Source organism: Phascolarctos cinereus, unplaced genomic scaffold (assembly GCF_003287225.1).
Source record: "Phascolarctos cinereus isolate Bilbo 61053 unplaced genomic scaffold, phaCin_HiC Scaffold_2;HRSCAF=192, whole genome shotgun sequence".
NCBI lineage: Eukaryota > Metazoa > Chordata > Mammalia > Diprotodontia > Phascolarctidae > Phascolarctos > Phascolarctos cinereus.
In genome coordinates this window covers 135307726-135328472 of record NW_027555625.1, presented here as the reverse complement: position 1 = coordinate 135328472, position 20747 = coordinate 135307726, and the positions used below count along the sequence as shown (strand labels likewise).

Here is a 20747-nt window from a genome sequence, read left to right as displayed (position 1 = left end):
CTTCACTCAAAATGCCCATTTATCATTGCCAACAAAAGAACAATACTCACCAGTGACTCCCAAGGGCCGGATTGTATACTCATTGATTGTGAAGCCCATTTCTAGGGCATGGGCCCTCATATTCTTATTGAAAATATCACTGCCAGTGAAGTAAAGAACACCACAGTAATACTGATCCTTGGGAATCAATCTAAAAATACAGAAAAAAATGGACAAAATTTTTTATCTAATATGGTATGTTTGAGGATTTTTAAGGTACCATTAAAGGTGAAAAAACACCTAAAAAGCTGTTAATAAGAAAAATATATTACACAGTGCTTTAAGCCTTTGACAATGCTCCTTAATAGCCCTCTGAGGTAGGCAGGTGGGTAGGACAGGCATTCCCATCATGCCCATGTTAGAGAGGAGAAAATGGAGATTTTTAGAGGTGAAATAATATGCCCATGGTGGCACAGGGAATGTTCACAGGACAGATGGAGCTCTGCCTCAGTCTCCTGATGCCAAGGCCACAAAATGTTCTGCTTTAACGAGGTGGCCAGATAACCTGAGGAAAACAGTGCCATGAAAATGAAACTGGCCAAGAAAGAATTCTTTTGTGGATCTGAACTTAAATATACCCACAATGGGGCTACTGAGAGTGACTGCAGGATGTCAGGAGCCAATGTTCTGTTGAAAGTAAAGGAAGAGTGAAATGGCAACATCCTTGAATGTTTCATCCCAACAGTCTTCGATCTTCAGATAGGAATCTTTTTAGGTGCTAAAGAAAGAGGTAAGATATAGCCCATCGTGATATCCAGCTTCTCTGCAAAGAACAGAATAAATATTTGTTTAATGACCAAAATCAGAGTTTAGAATCAGACTTCTTTACATATATTTCATACTAAACAACATCTGCAGAAGGAATATATGGTATTTTGAAAACTGTTATTTTACTAAAAAATAAGCATACTATGAATGTAGAAATAAAGTTCAGGGTTTGTCTATTTACTAGAAGAGAGCTGGATAAGAAAGAGAAAACAGAGGAAAAACTGCTCAAGTAGTTTGTCTTTTTTTTTTTTTTGGTTAGGCAGTAGGATTAAGTGACTTGCCTAGGGTCACACAGCTAGTAAGTGTCAAGTATCTGAAGCCAGATTTGAACTCAGGTCCTCCTGACTCCAGGGCCAGTGCTCTATCCACTGTGCCACCTAGCTGCCTGCTCAAGTAGTTTGGAGACAGACTGTGAACAATACCTGATATCAATTCTTCTATATGGATATGCAACTTCTTCATCTTCACTTGACAGCTGACAAACACCCTAAGAGCAAACAAATGATAAGAAACAGAAAAGATAATTTAAAAAATGAAAGCTTACTTTTAATCACATATTTTAAAAAATGCAGATGTTTAAATCTATACTTTTGAAAGCTTAAATTTTAGATCAGAACCCTTTATCTATCTTATTAGCTTTTCTGTTTTTATATTACTATCTTCTGAATGAGTTTCCTGACATATAAGCCACTAACCACTTAAAAATCTCCAGTAGCTCATCATTACTTCATTATTAAAATCCATTACTAAAATTATTTAAATTTATCTATACATAAATTTATTTATATACAAATATATAATATATTTATATATTACATAAATTTATTTACATAAAATTACTAAAATACAACTCCCTTAAGTTTATATTTAAGACTTCCCATAATGTGGCTCCAGCCTTCCTTTTCAATCTTATTACCTACATATTATTCTTCTTTATACATTCTCCATTCTACCTACAATGGAGTAGGCAGCTAGGTGGCTCAACGGATAGGGGCTTAGGCCTGGAGTCAGGAAGCCCTGAATTAAAATCTGGATTCAAACTGGTTGTGTGACTCTGGGCAAGTAACCCAAGTCTGTTTGCCTCAGTTTCTTCAACTGTAAAATTGGGGTAATAATAGTACCTACCTCCCAGAATTGTCGTAAGGTTCAATCAGATAATATTTGTAAAGTACTCAGTACAGTGTCTGGCATAGTAGGCACTATATAAATGCTGCTATTGTTATTAATATGCCTTGGTCCTAGATCTCATCCTGACTTTTTCCATGCTTCTTTATATAGCACTTTAAATTGTGTAAAGTACTTTCTTTACACACATTAGCTCATTTGAGACTCACAACCCTTAGACTTAGGTGCTACAGGTATTATCTCCATTTTACAGATGAGGAAGTTGAGGCTAAGAGGGTTTAAATTACTTGCCTCTGTTTACACAACTATTCAATGTTCAATACAGGATTCAAGCCCAAGACTTCCTGACTCCAAGTCCTGCACTGCCTGCCTGTGATTTTGACCCCACTGGTCCTGTGGAGCATTATTTCACATGACTGTTCTTCACAAAGTTAAAGACAGCTATCATGCTGCCCTACATCCTCTCTTCTCCAGGTTAAATATTCCTAATTCTTTAAACTAATGCTTATATGGCTGGAACATAAGGCCCTTTACCATCCTGGTTATCCTCTTCTGGATACTCTCCAGTTTATCAATTTCCTTCCTAAAATATGACATCCAGAACTGAACACAATGCTCCAGATGCTGTCTGACCAGGGCAGAGGACAATAGAACTATAACTTTCCATATCCTGGAAAGAATCCAGAAGTTAAGCTATACATTTAACTCTATCCCACAAATTTTAAAAATCCATTCCACTGCAAAGAAAACATCAGTGCCATAAAGACAGTGAAACATTAGTTTCTTTGAAGTAGAAAGTGTAATAACTAGACTTTCAATAGGTTGAAACAATATGAGTAAGTACATACAGATTAATGCTGAGGGTAGTACTAAATTCAATTCTAATTCCCCGAAAGGCTTTTCAGGTGATAAAGAAACTATTGTATTTTATTACTTTATAGGTATGAACCCACAATGCATTTGTAGTCACCAAACAAATTTATATAGTAAGATGAATTCTTTGTTATTTCCAGAAATTTGAGTAGAAAGATCTACAAGGGCACTAATCTATACTTTATAACAATTTCATATTAATGTTAAAAAAAAAAGGCAGGTCAGATTTATTCATTTATCACTTATATGATGCATCAAGACACCCTACAGGAGACAGTTTGTACCAGGCCAGTCAACCCATCACAAACATCAAATTAACTACTACTTCCAGCGAGACTTGGATGGAGTTAGCCTAGGACCCTGACCCCAAGAGCCTTACAAATAACAGTCCCTCTCCCCCCCCTCCCGACCTCCAGTCCTGAGGTTAGCATGTCTAAGGAAGCAAATCCTGTAGAGAAGGGACCAGCCAGCCCCACCAAACTTAATGCAAGGCAGCCTAGCTGAAGCAGCAAGGTACCCTGAGAGCCAAGAGACAGCTTATGACCCGAAAATCAAATTATGATCACTACCTCCTGAGACTTAGATAGACAGCCCAGGGCCCTGAACCCAAAAATCTTGGAAATAACAGTGCCCTCCAGACTAGCAATCCTGCTTCCAGCTTATGCTCCACGGCCATGACTGAGAGGACAAATATCTGTAGAGAAGGGCTCTACCTTCCTTGCCACCAACATCAACAGCTGACCAACAGGTAAATCCAAGAGCCTTGGAAATGGCTGGGCCCCAGCCTACCAGCGTTCCTTTTACCTTAGCCCACTGGGTAGCAATCCTTATGAAAATGTGGCCTGGCAACTACTTCTTCAGGAACTTCAGGCACAAATACTAAAGACCTCCAAAACAAAGTTCTTGCCACCAAAGTCCTTGGGCCCTGTCAAATGATATAACTGATAGGATTTGACTGGCGGAACTGATATTAAATACAATGCATTATCATCTGCTTTGCTATTGTGCCCTATCGACCATGGGACCTTTCCATTTTACTTTGATGTTGAAAAGTGCTATATGTATTGTCTCCCTGCATTAGTATGTGTACCCTTTGAGAGGAAGAACTTTTTACTTTTTATTTAAATCTCAAGCACTTATATAGCACAGTGCTTTCTACATAACACTTAATAAATGCTTTTTCATTTATTCATCCAGTCTTCATGATAAAAACATACCCACACACACTAAACTAAAAACCAGGGGTAGAATTTAGTCTAAAGTGCTGTAATTTAATGAGTCCCTAAAGACTAGATTATCTTCATTTTGAAGACTATACTTAGGACTTTCCCACACATAAAGGGGCCAGTGGCTAGAGGATTAGTAAAACTTTAGGTTAGCTTCACAACACGAAGCTCATCTTCCTGAGGCATTAACAAGTTTCAACTCAACTTCTACCCTCAACTGGATCAGAAATTATTTCCATCTGGAATTACCATACGGTAATACCTTACGGATATGGCTGTTTTTGTTCCTGAGGCAATGATCTTGCAGTTTGTCAAGTTAGTAAAAGGATTGTATCTAATGGTTTTGCTCCTTTCCTCAAGGCTAATTTGATTTCCTGCACTTTTGCTAGAGAGCTAGTGTTAGAGAATTTCTGTATATTATTGTAAATTCCTTGCTGGATTGAATGGATTAGCTCTGTTTGGCATTTCAATTGGATGGATTCATGTGGAGTGTTTGAAATAAAACCTCTTTCATTTCCTCAGGGAATTCTAGGTACCTTCCATTGTCCTTGAAATCCCTACTACCCTATTCTATAGAAATTTTTTGAGGCCAAGTACACACTCAATACCACAGTGTAACTGATTCCTATTATGGTCAATAGTAGGCCTCTAAAAGGAGGAAAGTTCATCTTTTTTCCATTTCTAAATGATATAGCTAAAGAATAAATAGTACAATTATCTAGAGTCTGATTAAACAAACAGACAAACAAAGATTTGGACTAGCCCTAGCTTTTAAAAGGCTGGATTACTGCTGCTTACAGGATTTTTTTTGTTTAAAAAAAAATTACATTACATCCTGAGGATAACTAACACAACATCGATGCTCACAACTTAATAGGCATTTCGGAACAATGTCAAGCTACTTCCTTGTAGTAGGTCAGAAAATGTTCATGACTGCCAGCCTGCAGGTTATATCATCAAGAGGTTAGGGGATAGGACTTTGATGGTTTAATTCTACCTTTTAAATCTGAATTTACTTTAAGGTCAGGTAGTCTAGGTTCCCTAAATTATCTCTTCTATTGTTTTACCACCTGTTTGCCTACTCCTTGGTAGTCATTCTCTCCACTTTACTCCTATTATTTCATCCTCACTTCTCACTTTCTGTGCCTCAATGTTTTCCTCAGCACATTCCCTCTGTTCTAACAATCCACTCCTAGACAGTCAATCAGTCAACAAGCATTTATTAGGCACATATATATGTCAAGCACTGTGCTAAGCTATGGGGACACAAAGAAAGGCAAAAATAGGGGCAGCGAGGCACTGGATGAAGCACTGGCCCCAAAGTCAGCCAAACACTTGACACTTACTAGCTGTGTAACCCTGGGCAAGTCACTTAACCCCAATTACCTGAAGAAAAAGAAAAGGCAAAAACAGCTCCTGCCCTCAAGGAACACACATTCTAAAGGAGGAGACAATGGGGTGTGTAAAAATTATATAGAAAGTAGATGGGAAGTAAGTGATCTCAGGGGGAATAGCACACTAGCAGCTAGGTGGATTGGAAAAGACCACCTGAAGACAGTGGGATTTGAGATAAAAGGCAGAAAGGAGGATAAGCATTCTAGGCATGGGGAAGAAGCCAGGGCAGAGAAGTGAGATGGAAGATGGAGTGCTGCGTACAAAAACAGCAAGTAGGCCAGAAGAGAGGGACCACAGAAGGTGTGAGGAGGAGCAAAGTATAAGAAGACTGGAAAGCGAGAAAGGAGTCAGGTTGTTAAGAGCTTTAAATGACAAATACAGGGCTTTATATTTTACTCCAGAGTAAAATGGAGACACATGGGCAGACCTATACTTTAGGAAAATCACTTTAGCTAAATGGATTAGAATGGGGAGAGACTGAAGGTTGGAAGAACAATTAGAAATCAACTACAACAGTCCAATTGTGGTGATGAGGGCATGAACTAAGGTAATGGCTGAGTAAGTGGCAAAAAGGGGACATATATAGATGTTGTGTAGATAGAAACAACAAGATTTGGCAAGAATTGGATATATGGGGTAAGTGAGAATGAGGAGATGAGGGTAGGAGCCTGGGTTACTGGAAGGATGGTAGTGCCCTGAACGATACTTGGGAAGAGAAGACTGTTTTGCACATGTTGAATTTATGATGTCTATGTAATATTATCCACATTGAGATGTCTAAAACATGGCCAATGATGGAATGGAATTCAGGACAGAGAACAGAGCTGGACATATAGATCTGGGAATCATCTGTATAGAGATGACTGAACCTACGGTAACTGAAGAAATCATCAAGTCAGATATTGTAGAGAGAAAATAGAAGGCCTAGGAGAGAGCCCTGAGGGACACCTACAGTTAGCAGGTATGACACAGTCAGCAAAGGACACTGAAGAGAGGTCAGACATTTAGGAAGATCAAAAAGGAACACTCAAAAACCTGGAGAAAAAGTATCCAGGAGGAGGAGATGAGCAAGTGTCAAGTACCGCAGAAAGGCAAAGGAGGAGGAAGACTGAGAAAAGACATTAGATTTGGCAATTAAGAGATTACTGGCATATTATAATGAAAATAATACATAAAATACGTATGTGTACTTTGTACTTTTTCAAATTGGTTTCACAGGTATCATCTCATTTGAGTCTTATAGCAACTTCATATCTGAGGTAGGCAAAACAGATATAATCCTAATTCTACAGATGAGAAAACTAAAGCCCAGAAAGGGGAAGATAGATAAGATAGTTGGAATTACAATCTACATCCCATTTCCTAGTCTATTGCTTTTTCCACAGTCCTGAAACATACAGCTACTTTCCCTTTACAGAGTCTTACAATTTCCTAACATTATATCTGGTCTGAGTTACTCTATTTAAAACTAGCCACTTTTCCCTTTTATACCTGTTTCCTTCCGGAAAACAGTTCTGTACAATCAAGTGAGATAAGTATATTAAATCATTTTTAAAATGATAAGACACTACATAAATTAATAAGTATTATTATTATTATTCAGCCAACTGCTATAGTCCTGAATATAGTTTTCTATGCTGCTGGGCTGTGGTTATGCCAGTCAGAATAGTCTCTGAAAGTTTAACAAGAATAGCCGAGTAATTATATAGTACAGCTAACTCATTATTCCTGAAGGGTTTTTGCAAAGGTAGGGGTAGTTATGTGTGTGTGATAACATCCCAGATGACGAAGTTCTTACTCTATCTGTTACTGAGCAAATTAATTTAAGCAATAGACGGAATTTAGACCAGAGGTTTTACACTTCCAATTAGAGGCTAGAAGGATATGATTACAAACATTAACAAGTCAAAAAGGAAAAGGATTATCTAGATTTATGAGAAGCTTTTCCGTTGATATTTATGAAGTACTGTTTGATAATCTATCTTTAATCCATATGCAGTTTTTTCTTCTTGCATCTTTATCCCCTAAGCCTCTAGGAAGACTGAGGGATTATGATGACTGATTAGACTTTGTTTCATTGTAAAAGACTCCTATAACAGTGTTCTTCCATTTCCTTCTCTAATTATGCTTTGTTTGCATTCCCTGCCTCTTCCCTCCTGCATCTTCCTGTAGACCTCCTACTCCTTTTTCCCCCTGTGTAAACTAATACTTTTCAGATTAATTCTAATCTCGATGATGGAAAAGGTCTGCCAGAAATTTCAAATTAAAGATGAATTTTAGGAATGCTGCGATTTCACTAGAGTAGATATTTCTGCTGACACAGATGTCACTATGACTTAGTAGATGGACTTTGAGAGCTGTTGCAGCCAAAATATTTATCACCTTGCCATCAACTTTGGATGAACTTTTCTGGACTTGGCTAGATTCATTCTTGGACACAAGATATGCAAGCTATTATTAGGTGGATATTGAAAGCTTTTCCAGATTCATAGAACCTTCCAGGGCTTATGCATCTGCTAATCTAGCTGTCAATAACTCAGGGTCACCTCCACATTATGATGAAGCATAAGAATAAGACTTTAGCAGAAAATTTTAGTAATAAATTTACTTTAATGGTAACAATTCTATATCTAAGTCATCTTAGTAATTTAGAAAATACCAGCTGGATTAAGGAGCACTGCCAGAGTTCCCTTGATTATCCTGTTGTTGTTATTTCAGTTGTGTCTGACTCTTCATGACCCCATTTGGAGTTTTCTTGGCAAAGGTACTGGAGTGGCTTGTGATTTCCTTCTCCAGCCCATTTTATAGATGAGAATCTGAAGCAAACAGGGTTGAGTGATTTAGCCAGGATCATACAACTAGTAAGTGTCTGAGGCTGGATTTGAACTCATGAAGACAAGTCTTCCTGACTCTAGGCCCAGCGCACTATCCACTGACCCACCTAGTTGCTCCCCCTTGATTACCTACTTCAACAGTAAAGATTGATCACAAGTGGAACATTTCAAGCAAATTTTTAAATAAATTTATCTACACTGAGCTACATAAATGCCAGTTTTGTTTACTATAATATTGGACTTCAGAGAAGAAAAGCTTGCAACCAATCAGGCTGGTTACCAGGAAGGTTACTGAGAAGTCTCCAAGATTTTTTCAACTGTGTTACTCAAAATCCAAAACCTCACCATAAATTTTGTGTCCCCCTTTGACAGAGTATCTGTGATGAAGTGGACTTTCTGTAGTTGTTCTACAACTTGATGCAGCAGCCTGGGCTACAGGACCAAAATTAGTGAAACAAACAAAAGAAAAAGAAAAGGTTAAAAGTTAATGAATTAAAAATCATCTTTCCGAAGACCTACAAAAGAACATCTCGCATTCTTATTTTCTTCATTAAATATCTTTTTCTCCAGTAAAAACTGATATAAGTAAATGAAATATATTTTTAGGAAAGACAGTTGCTCATTAAAAAAAAATTATCAAATCAGGAAGTATACACAATTCATTAATATTTTTATTTGAATAAATCATATTAATAAACCAGGTCATGTTTAAAGTACACATTTCCCAAAACAAATTTAATATATTTGAATCTCTTGTGGAGGGCAATGGCATTTTTCATAGAATCACATAATTCGGAGTTGGAAGGGCTCTCAATGCCACAGTCCACTAAAACACCCAGATCTTTGTAAAATTGCTATCTAACTATGTCTTCTCTATTTTACAAAGTCGTTTTCTTGAATTCAAATATAAAACTTTACAATTATCCCTTCAATGCAAACCAATGTTCTAGGCTATCAAGATTGTCATGAAGCCTGTAATTCCCATGTGGTTAGCTATACCCAGGTTTATGTCATTATGTCATCTGCATTTTCATTAATACCAACTTTGTTTTAACTGAAAAATCCTCCTCTCATGAAAAACTATGATATTTACTACTAAATCCTGACAGTCAATCAGCAATGGAAATACTTTACCAAAACTTATCCCTCTCAAAGTTCAATTGCCCTTTTCACAGCTTGTTGGGGGAAAAGATATTTTTCCTAATTTCCTTGTCTTCCTCGTCATAGAACTCAGCACAAGAAACTTCTCCTCAATGAGTGTCTTGTCATGAATAAGACCTACTATAACTACTCAAATGCCAACAAACACAAACAAGCATGAATACTGCTATGAGAAGCTAACGACTTAACTGATGGATTTAGTAAAGCTACCTGTTTAGCTGACTCAGAAGTGAAGCTAGGATGGGTGAGGAGAATATCCATATCTCCACTTGACTCTGCACCTGTGAATATAAATACCAATAAATTAAATTCTTAATACAAAGTTATGAAATCAGGTTGACGTGGAACCTGGTTGATGACATAGGAAGATCTTACTTTTTTGCTTAACTTTCTATTTCACTGTTCTTCATATTCAGAGCAAGTTAAAAGATCTTAACTGACTTAACTATATGGGTGTAAATACTGATGCTGTTTATACAAACAAGTTATTTCAATGTATTAGAAAATGCATCTATGGTTTAAGCTTCAAAATAGAAAACCTTAATTAACTGGAACATTCATATATTTTGGATAAATTAATGTTAACCAAAAAACCTTTGTTCAAACCTTATGGTTGGAAATTTTTCATAAATATATTGGTACACTTTCCTGTCCTGGTAAGTACAGCATTGTGAACATAAGCTTTTTTGGTGACTGAGAATCTTCATCCTAAACATCAATGAATGATCTTTGTCCAGTACTGTAAACAAGGAAGAGATTACATTGAATATGCACTGATTCTAGGACACATGCTAGATGTTGCTTTTTAAAATAATTTTCTCCTATCACTTTGTCTTCCTACCATTTGCCCTGTCTCCTGAAAATACTGAATTCCCTTCATGCCCACCAAATTTAAAACCACTAAGGATTCTGGTCCATAGATACTTGCTGTAGTTATTTTATTTTAAAGTCTACAACTCCAGGGGGAAAAGATAATGAAGACAGAATTCTTTCCTAACTAATGACAGGCAAATAAGTCTGTTAAATGGGCACCTGACTATATGTCCAGGGTGGGTGCCTAACTGGAAAGAGAAACACTCTTAGTGAATTCACCCGCATTCTCTCTCAGTAGTGTACCATGGGAAGAACAGAGATGAGCTGCTCTCCCTAATTTTAGTATTTCTAGCCCCTTTTCTCAATTGTTGCTTCTAAGTTTTAACTCTAAGACAAGGAAGCCATAGTATTAATCTTTCTGGTTTCCCCTAATCTAGTATGGGAGAACTGCAATTGCAATTGCAATTGCCAATAGTACTTCTGACTACCCAACTTCTATTTCTTAGGTAAAAGTGGCTGAATATGGTCAAGTCAGTTTTCTAAGATTATTTTCATAGATTCTGTGAAAGCTATCACAATACAACAAAAACAAGTTAACTGTTCCTTGAATCTAACTAACTTAGATAATAATCACCCAGAAACAAATGCACATTTCTTCAAAACAATACTACTGGGTTTTAATGACTTCGTTGGGGTTCACAATCTTAGCCCTTATAGGGAAATCCAATTATTATATGACATTACAGGACTAGGAATCACTCACCTCGTCGGAAACTTCCACAGACTGTAGCAATATATTTTGAATCAACTTTCTTAATTTCATTCAGTACAATATCCTAAGCAAGAGGGGGAGGAAAAGGCAAATCAAAATCTAAAAATGCTCTGTTTTATTTTAGTCACTTTTCCCTCAAACCATTAGAATACAATAAAATAATCTCTTACTTGCATTTGTAACATTTCTTCCCTGGGAATTCTCTTCTCAAAGTCTTCAAAATATCTACAACAACCACAAAAAAATATTCAAAACAGTGAGCTTCAATTGTCCTTAAAATTGAACACTGAAAGTAAGTGATGTCTCATTAAAAGACTTTTCAGCAACCAAATCTCACATAAAAATAAAGCTTCATTATGAACTAGCTAAATAATAGCAACTTGTTTCTTAACCTCAATTCCTAAGATGGAGCCAAAACCTTAAGCGCTATAACAATACAGAAAACCTTATCTATACTTAGTGACAGGTAAATATTATGTTCTGACTCACCTTCTAAGAATGAAATGAATGAATTCAAGTCAATAAGTTTTTTACAAATTAAATCGTTCTCTGCTGGTAATCCAGAGAGTTACAGCTTCTATTTTCCTGAATCTGCATGTTTGTTACGCCAATTGGCTTCACAAAGGCACTAATTAATTAATATGATCCCTTAGGACAACCAGATTCTTTAGAATATTTCAGATTATTGGATAAAAGCATGGAAAGTAATGACCTAACAACATTGGTCTCTTCCTGGAAGAAAACCTAGGAAAGGTTAAGTTTAGATAGAAGGATATTCATTTAACTCATAGATATGTTTAGATAAAGGAATGACATAATATTCTAAACTGAAGTATTCTATGGTTAGAAAGATTACTGTACAATATGAAGTATCCCTATCCCAAGAAGGGGAAATTTGAGAAGGCTGACAACACTTTCTAAAAATAGTTTCCACTTTTTAAAGAGAGTATAAACATAAAATTAAGCCTTTCTAAAAGCATAGAGAACCAAGAAAAATTTAGTCACTAATGCTGACTATAAGAACAGTTAATATTATACAGTGATTTAAAGTTTTTGCTTTCTTTACAACTCTTGTGAAGTAGGGAGTATAAAAATTACTTTCCCCATTTTACAGATAAAGAAACTAAGGCTCAGACAGGTGAAATGACCTGCCCAGGGTCACATTATTACGAAGTGTCAGGGAGTCCAGACTCAAATCCAGGTCTCCTTACTCAAAAAAGTTAAGTGATTAAGTTTCCTTTCCATTAGATCAGTCTGCTCCTCCTACAATGTGATATAGGGGAAATTTAAGTCAAATCACAAAACACTTGTTTAAATGCCTGTTATATGCAAGGTACTGGAGAAACAAAGATAAAAATAAAACAATCTCTGCCTTATAGTAGTTAAACGTTACTGGGAAGTCAGGAGATACAAGTAAATTAAGACACTAAGAAGAAGCAGAACATAGACAACTGGGAGCTGGGATAGCTTCATGGAAGGAACATAAGGGAAAATAAGGATTCAGAAGCAGAGTTGATGAATACATTATAGGAATGAGAAGACTGCCTGAGTAAATACATGAAGACAAGAGACATGAATGTCAAGTTCATGGTACAAACAGCTTGTAGTCAGACTTGAGCGGAATATAGAGCAGATGAAGGAGAGTAATATGGAGTAAGTCTGGAAAGGCAGGCTGACACTAGACTATGAGATGGTCTTACAGTCAGGCTAAGGAGTTTGTATTTTACTCTAGAGAACTGTGCCTCAGGAAAATTATTTTGGCAAATGTGCAGAGGTCATACTGGAGCAAAGGGATCCTAGAAGCAGAATTCAATTACAAGGCTATCAAAAGAGTTCAGATGAGAAGTGATGATATCCTGAACTAGGGTGGTAGCTGTGTAAGTGACATGTAAAAGGCAATACCACAGATGTTGCAGAGGTAGACTTGGAAGGCCTCGGTAACTGCTGGTCACTGATTAGGAAGAAAACTGGAATATAATGTGTCAAAGAAGCCAACTGAGGAAAAAAACATCTAAGAGAATGGAGCAGATAGGGGCAGCTAGGTGGCGCAGCAGATAGAGCACCGACCCTGAAGTCAGGAGGACCTGAGTTCAAATCTGGCCTCATACCAAACTTGACACTTACTAGCTGTGTGACCCTGGGCAAGTCAATTAACCCCATTGCCTAGCCAAAAAAAAAAAAAAAAGAGAGAGAGAACGGAGCAGTTAAATGTCAAAAGATGCAGAAAGACCAAGACGAATGAGGACTGAGACAAGGTTACTGGACTTAGAAGAGAAGAAATTATTGTTAACCTTCCAAGACAATGATGGAAAAAGCACTGAACTTGGAATCTGAGGACTTCAGACTCTACTATTTACTAGTTATGTTTACTAGTTACTATTTACTAGTTTACTAGATGTAAGAGAAAAGGCCTTTAACCTTGCAAAGCCTCTGGAGATGATGAGACTTGCATTATGCACCTCCTAAGACTGCTTTAAGTGTTCTATGAAATGTAAAGACCTTATAAATGTGAGGTATAATTGTTCAACACACTTAACTAATATTTGAGTAACTATAACTTATTTCCTTCCCATACTGCTATTAAACTTTTCACGTTCATGCCTTGTCATTATATATGCCAACCATTATACATAAATACCGCACAACATACACAATACCTTTCAAGATTTGGTATTTTTCTGTGTGGGTGGGTACTCTAGCCACTGATCCAGACTACACACCCTCCACAATTTTATAGATGGCCTTACCCAGAATTACCATGCCTGAATAATTCATCATTATGCAGTCAGGCTAATGATAAGCCCCTCTAAACTCAGGCTGGTTCTTGGATAACAATCTTACAATTTTATCACTGAGACCAAAAGTGAATGTCTTTTCAGTTTGATAGCACCTATCAGAGATTAGCATTTATGAACCAAGGTAATATCAACGCCATGATAAGATATCAGAGGGATTTTAGTGAAGGAGAATACATATTTATTTGAGAGAATATAAATATATATATGTATACGCATATACATTCTATATATCCTACAACACAGCCTTTCTCTAATGACTCAACAAGACATGGGTTCCTGAAAGTAAGTTACCTCAATGAATTGTAAGCTTTGGAAGATCCTACCAAGCTGGAAAGGCTTCAAGTGTCCATGTGGCAAAAGAGACTGTCACGTTAAAACCACTCTAAATTCAGGGAGATTCATCACCAAAAGGCATGAAGAGGTTATAACTGATGTGGGCAGAAGAAGTACTTAACACTGGCTTAAATATGAGTCTTTTGAAGTATGTAAGTATATGTTTGTATCCATTTGTATATGTAGCTAAATCTATGAAAATACTGGAATGTATCTAACAGGACACAGTAACAATACTGGGCATTTCTGCAATGAAAAATTAATTGATCTCTATTAACTCTGGAGAGATTTTACTGAAGTCTCAAAGAGCAGTTTTGAAATTAGCCTTAAAATTTCAAGTGTCAACACAAAAATAGTATCTCACCTCAGCCCAATTCGCTGATGATGGTTCAATTTGTGTTCATTTTTCCTAAGATCTACATAGGAAATAGAAAAAACTGTGAGAAGTAAAATTTAACACTTTTGAAAAATTACTTCGCTTTAAAATAAGAACCAAAATATTAGTTCATTGAAATGATCTTTCAAAAGCTTATCCGAAAAGAAATTAAATATAAAAATACTTTGATGAGATTAAGGATTAGAAATTTCATAACCATACTACCTCAAACTGCTGCTCTTATGATGGATATGCATTAACTACATTGAAGTTCTGTAACATAATTTCATGAAATTAGCCAAGTGTTAGGCTAATTCCTCAGGGTACAGTACAGAACAGCACCACATGGAACCTGTATGGAAATTACTTCTTATCTCCTGGGATAAACAGTTTGAACTGTCAATTGTATGTCTTGACAGAACACAAATAGGTTCAATATAACATTCTTTAATCTAGTACCACTGGCTCTGAATTAAATTTGAACAATGATGTAGCAATATTAATATGATTCAAAAGCTAATTGATAAACCCCTAATCTGATGGATAAATAGATGCAAGAGAATAATATAATGGAGAAAATTAAGCACTTTCAGACCACCTAAAGCAAATCAATATACCTAACAATCACAGATTCAAGGTAGTCACATAATATAGTTGAGTCTTCATATGAACTGTGGTAAATTAAAAAAACCCAACACTTTTGTATGCACAAAAACTACAAAATAATGACTACATGCAGCAATAAATGAAAAGGATTTCAGGATTTCCAAAAGTAGTTGGAAGGGATGGAGAAAAGGAACTGCCACTGAAGTTCGTTGGAAAATCCACCCTTCTACACTGGCTTATTGCCTCCTGGCTTCAAACATACTCAGACTCCCCATCTTTTAAAAAAGGAAAGAAACAGAAAAAGAAAAAAACAAACAAACCTTGCTTGAGTCTTACTTGTTCCAATCTCTTTTCTTCACTGTGAAACTCCATGAATAGATGGTCTATACCCATTTCCTTATTAATCATCTCCACCTACAACCTTGTTTCCTCATCACTCTAAAACTATTCTGTTAAGAATCAATCTGGCTAAAACAAAACCTTCTTCCCCACTGTTTCTCACTCTCCTTATCTTCTCAGGAATTTGACACTGTTGACCATATTTCTTTTCAAAATCTCCTCCTCCTTTGCCTTTCTAGCTCTCCTTCTTTTGAATTGCTCTTTCTTTTTCCTTTTCTGGATCCTTATTCAAACATCTAACTATGGGTTCTCTGTTCTTTTCTTTACCCTTCCTCCTTCAGGGAGTTCATTTATTCTGACTTTGCCTATCATCATAAGCACACAACTAACTAACTGTTTAAAATTTATGAACGACTTTCTTCAGAACAACCCTACAGATAGGGCAAGTAATATTATTCTCATTCTACAGAGGAGGAAATGGAGACTTAACAAGTTAAGTGATTTGCTAATGCTAATAGCCACAAGTTACAAAATTAATCCCTGGGTCTTCTGGCTCAAAGTCTAGTTACTCTTTCTACTACACTGTACTAATTCTCACCTCTATGTTGGTGATTCCCAAAATTACAATTCTAGTCCTGGCCTGTGCACCAGATCTAATATTCTAAAATGACCATTAGGACATCTCTATTGGGTGTCCTCAGCCACCTCATTTAAAAGGTTTCAAACAAAGCACATTACCTTTCTCTTTCAAAACTATTCCCCTTTTCAACTTTCTTATTTCTGTCAGTGAGTTGTACATTCTTCTATTCACTTAAGCCAAATACCCTGGAATCACCTTTGACTCTTTCCTTCCTTCTGTCATTAAGACATGTCATTCCTTTCATTAAAATGCTTCTTGAAATAGTTTTTTCCTCTCCTATCCCTATTAGTTCTTTCTTAAAAAATTTTTTTTAAAATTCACATTTATCTTCTTCCCCAACAAAAAAAGAAATACCAAATTCTTATAACAAATATAAGCAGAAAATAAATTCCTGCATCGACTGTGTCCAAAAATATCAGTAACATTTTGCATACTGAATCCATCACCTTTTTATGAGACAGTGGGACTTCCCCAACAGTCCACTGGATTTGTGGTTGGTTATAGCATTGATCAGTGCTTTCAGAGTTGTTTGTCCCTACAATGTTGTGATTTTAGACACTGTTCTCCTGGTTCTGCTTACTTCACTGTTCATCAGTTCACACAAGGTTTCTCTGAGCCCTTCTCTTTCACAATTTCTTATGGCACAGTAGTATTCCAATACATTCGTAGACTACAATTTGTTCAGCTATTAGCCAACTGAAGGATATCCCTTTAGTTTCCAGTTATTTGCCACTACAAAAAGAGCTACCATAAATATTTCTGTACAACAGGGTCCTTTCCCTATTTTTTGGATCTCTTTAAGGTATAGCCCTAGAGTAGTAATGCTGGATCAAGGGGTATATATAGTTTAGTGACTGGGGGAAGGGGGAGTACAGTTCCAAATTATTTTCCAAATAGCTGAAGTAATTCACAGTTTCATTAATAATGCATCAATGTGCCCATTTTCTATTTGTCATTATCATTTTTTTAGTCATCTTTGCCAATCCAATCAAGGTGAGGTAGAACTTCTGGTCTTGCTTTACTTTGCATTTCTAATTATTCTTTTGGCTAGTGATAGCTTGCATTTCTTCTTTTGAAAACCGCCTGTTCACATAATGACTATTTATTAACTGGGGATCCACTACCACTACTATCTCCCTTGCCCAAGTTTCTCTCACCTTTTTCTAGATTAGTATGACAACCTCAAATATATTTCTCTGTCTTCTAGTCTTTCCCCTCTCCAAAACATCCAACCTATCTCTGGTCAGATTAACATCCCTAAAATATCCCTTTTATCATGCTACTTTGCTGCTCTAGAATCTATGTTGTTCAGTCATATCCAACTCTTTGTGACTCCAATTTTCTTTGGGGTTTTCTTGATAAAAATACTGGAGTGGTTTGCTATTTCCTTCTCCAGTGGATTAAGACAAACAGAGGTTAAGCGACTTGCCCAGGGTTACATAGCTGTCTGAGGCTGAATTTGAACTCAGGTCTTCTTGAATCTAGCACTCTATCTACTGAAACACTAGCTGCCTCCAAGGCAAACAGAGAGATTAAGTGACTTGCCCAGGGTCATCCAGCTAGTAAATATTGGGGGCCATTTTTTAACTCAGTTCCTCCTAACCACAGACCCAGCATTCTATCCACTGAGTTATCTACCTGCCTCTCTAAACCTATAACGGCTTCTAAATCATCAAATCCAAACTCGGTATTCAAGGTTCTCAGTAATCTGGCCTTATCCTCTCTAACTTTAATTCATAAAATTCCCAAATACAAACTGTAGGTTTTACCTTCATACCTTTGTTCATAGTCTTCCCATATTAAAACACCCTCTCTACACTTCTATATACCTAAATTCTGTTTGTTTTTTAAATACTTATCCCCTTTTCCTGGAAAACTCCAGCTCATAAGCATCGCTCTCTTCTAAATGTCTATAGCACTGAATTTCTATAATCAGTTCTTCATAGTTTAACTATTAACTACAATATTGTTTTCTAAATGTTCCATGTGTTTTAATCTTGATTCTTCAGTAAGATACTTTTTAGGGTTTTAATAATTTCTCATACCTATCTTCTCTTTTATATACCCCAGAGGCATACATATAGCAGGCACTCAATCAGTATCTGAATAGTTAAAAATGAAAACATGGACATAAACAGTTGCCACGTTCCAAATCGGTGAGCTGAAAAGTACTGTGGAATCTAATTGTGTGTCCTTGTCCAAGCTAAATCATACCCTTGAAAACTATGAAAAGATGCACATTACGTTTAGTGGGTTTCTACATGAAATTTAAAAAAAAGCTTTACAATTATTTGATTCAGGCTCTGGCTTTTAAGTACATTCTTCTGCTATAAACAAACCTAGGATTGTTCCTAGGAAGCAGCAATTTCTCCAGTAACCATACCTCTTATGGAGCCTTTTTTCACATATAAACCTTAATTCTATAATGATCTGTAAAGGTCTAGCAATCCTGAAAATATTATACAAAGAAAAAAGGCAACTTACAACCTTAAAAACTAACCCAAAAATACTATAAATCATCCCATTTCCTTTATTAAAGGAGAAAGAAGCAATTTTTTCCAGGTTTAAACTTAGGAAATATGTAAACAGAAATTACATTGGTTAATAAGTTTTACTGCCAAATTAGTTTCTTTCCTGTGAGTTATAAGTTTACATATATCTAAATACACATGAATACTACACCTTAGATCTCGGTAGTAGAGCTACAGCCATAGTTTATCGTTTGTGCAACACAGGTTATAGGGTTTTTTTGGGTTCCATGTAATACAAATGGCCTTTCCTAAGACTAAATTTAGTTTACTACTATGATCAAGACAATGATCCAAGACAATTCCACAGGACACATGATGAAAAATCCTATCTATCTCTAGAGAGAACTTATGAACTCTGAAAGCAGATTGAAGCATACTTTTTTAAACTTTATTTTCATTGTTTCATTTTGTGTTTTCTTTTGCAACATGGCTAATACGAAAATATGTTTTACATGACCTCACACATATAACTGATATTAAACTGTATGCCTTCTCAAGGAGGAGGGTGAGGAAAGGGAGGGAAAGTATTTGGAGCCAAAATTTTTTTAAATGCTTGTTAAAATTTTTTACATGTAATTGGGAAATATTTAATGAAATAAAAATAATTTTTAAAAATTTAGCTTACAAATGATGACTAATAATAATTTACACTCACCTTCCAATGTTTTAATTCCTTCATCTACAAGCTTCCTAGCAGCCGATGGACTGCAAAGAAAGGAAATCATCAACTACACGTGAAAAACAAAAACTTTATGTTCTTGAAATAGAATGCTATATAGTTATTATGTCCTCATAAACAACTGAACCTGAGTTGCTATTTAAGCTAAAGAGTGTTACTACAATAATTTATCATTTACTCTACATTAAGTAACACAGTCATGAACCTGAAATTGAAAAAGGCATGTTGGACCAGTTATCACAAAGTCTATGCTTCTTATTCCACAGGATAATTATGGAGGCACTAGCTGGCCCCTATCCTGTATTAGAACAACAGAACATAAACTGCTCACCAAAAGAAGTGACAGCTGATAGCAGGAGGAAGAAATTCAACTCAATTCAACAAATATTTATTAAGCATCTTCTATGTGCAAGGCAAGGCCCATACCAGAAGGTGGGGGATAGGAAAGTATAACAGTCCTTGCCCTCATGGAACTTACATTTCCCTGGGGGGTGGGGTTTATAATGTGTATGCAAGTAAATATAACACAAAGTAAGAAGTGAAGGGGCAAAGGAGAGATCAAAATTTTAAAGGGAAGTTCAGGGAAGGAAAGCTCACTAAAACGTCAGAGAGTTGGAAGAGGAAGATGACCAGGGAAAGCTTAAAGGAAGAAGTGGCATCCAAGTGAAGCTTTGAAGGAAGATAAGGACTTTAAAAGGCACAGATAAATAGGGAGTATATTTCAGGCACACAGAACACTGGTGTGGATAAAGGCAGAAGACAGAATGCTGAATTCAGAGAATAGCTAGTAGTCCAGTTTAGCTGGAATAGAAAGTGAAGAGGAATAATGGGAAATAAAGTAGACACAAATATTATCAATGTACAATAGTCTCGGGTCATTTACTGGGGAGGAAAAAAGCATTTTATACCTTAACAGTCCTTAAGGGCACCACGACTGTGTTTTACAATAACTCAAAATTCACAATGGCAAGGCAGTGGTAATATAAAAAGCACTAAAATGGAGTCTAGTCCCAGCTCACTAGTTATGTGACCTTGTGCATATCACTGCATCTCTATGAACTTCATTTTCCTCATCTATAAATTGATAGGGCTGAAATAGATCAGTTCTTAACTTTTTTTCCCCCATCATGGAATCCTCTGACAACCTGGTGAAGCCTATAGATCTCTTCTCAGAAAAGAGTTTTTAAATGTATAAAATAGGAAACCAAATGATAAATGAGAAAACAAAGGGAACCAATAATATCGAAATACAGTTATTAACACACTAAAAAAAAGTTCACAGATTTCAAATTAAAACCCCCTGGACTAGATGGTCATAGAATCATAGATTTAGAGCTGGAAGGGAATGTAGAAGTCATCCAGTTTCATTATAAATCCATTTAAAAGATGAGGAAACTGAATATCAAAGAAGTTAAGTGACTTTCCTAAGGTCACACAAG

The 20747-nt window shown here is 36.2% G+C and overlaps 1 protein-coding gene across 6 annotated transcripts in view; it reads right to left on the bottom strand.

The window, feature by feature from the left end:
• The window catches only part of POLB (DNA polymerase beta), a 34610-nt gene that overhangs the window by 3903 nt on the left and 9960 nt on the right, over positions 1 to 20747 (bottom strand). For 4 of the 6 annotated variants that reach the window (XR_002321204.2, XM_020969645.2, XM_020969646.1 and 1 more), the window contains exons 6-13: positions 19285 to 19334; positions 14502 to 14553; positions 11177 to 11231; positions 10998 to 11070; positions 9632 to 9702; positions 8606 to 8692; positions 1230 to 1294; positions 51 to 190 (exon numbers count right to left, since the gene is read on the bottom strand). Coding sequence is in view for 5 of the 6 variants with exons in the window: in XM_020969645.2 (XP_020825304.1) it covers positions 51 to 190; positions 1230 to 1294; positions 8606 to 8692; positions 9632 to 9702; positions 10998 to 11070; positions 11177 to 11231; positions 14502 to 14553; positions 19285 to 19334 (593 nt within the window). In the remaining variant the exon portion in view is untranslated. The other 2 variants (XM_078149602.1, XM_020969647.2) reach the window with 2 other exon arrangements.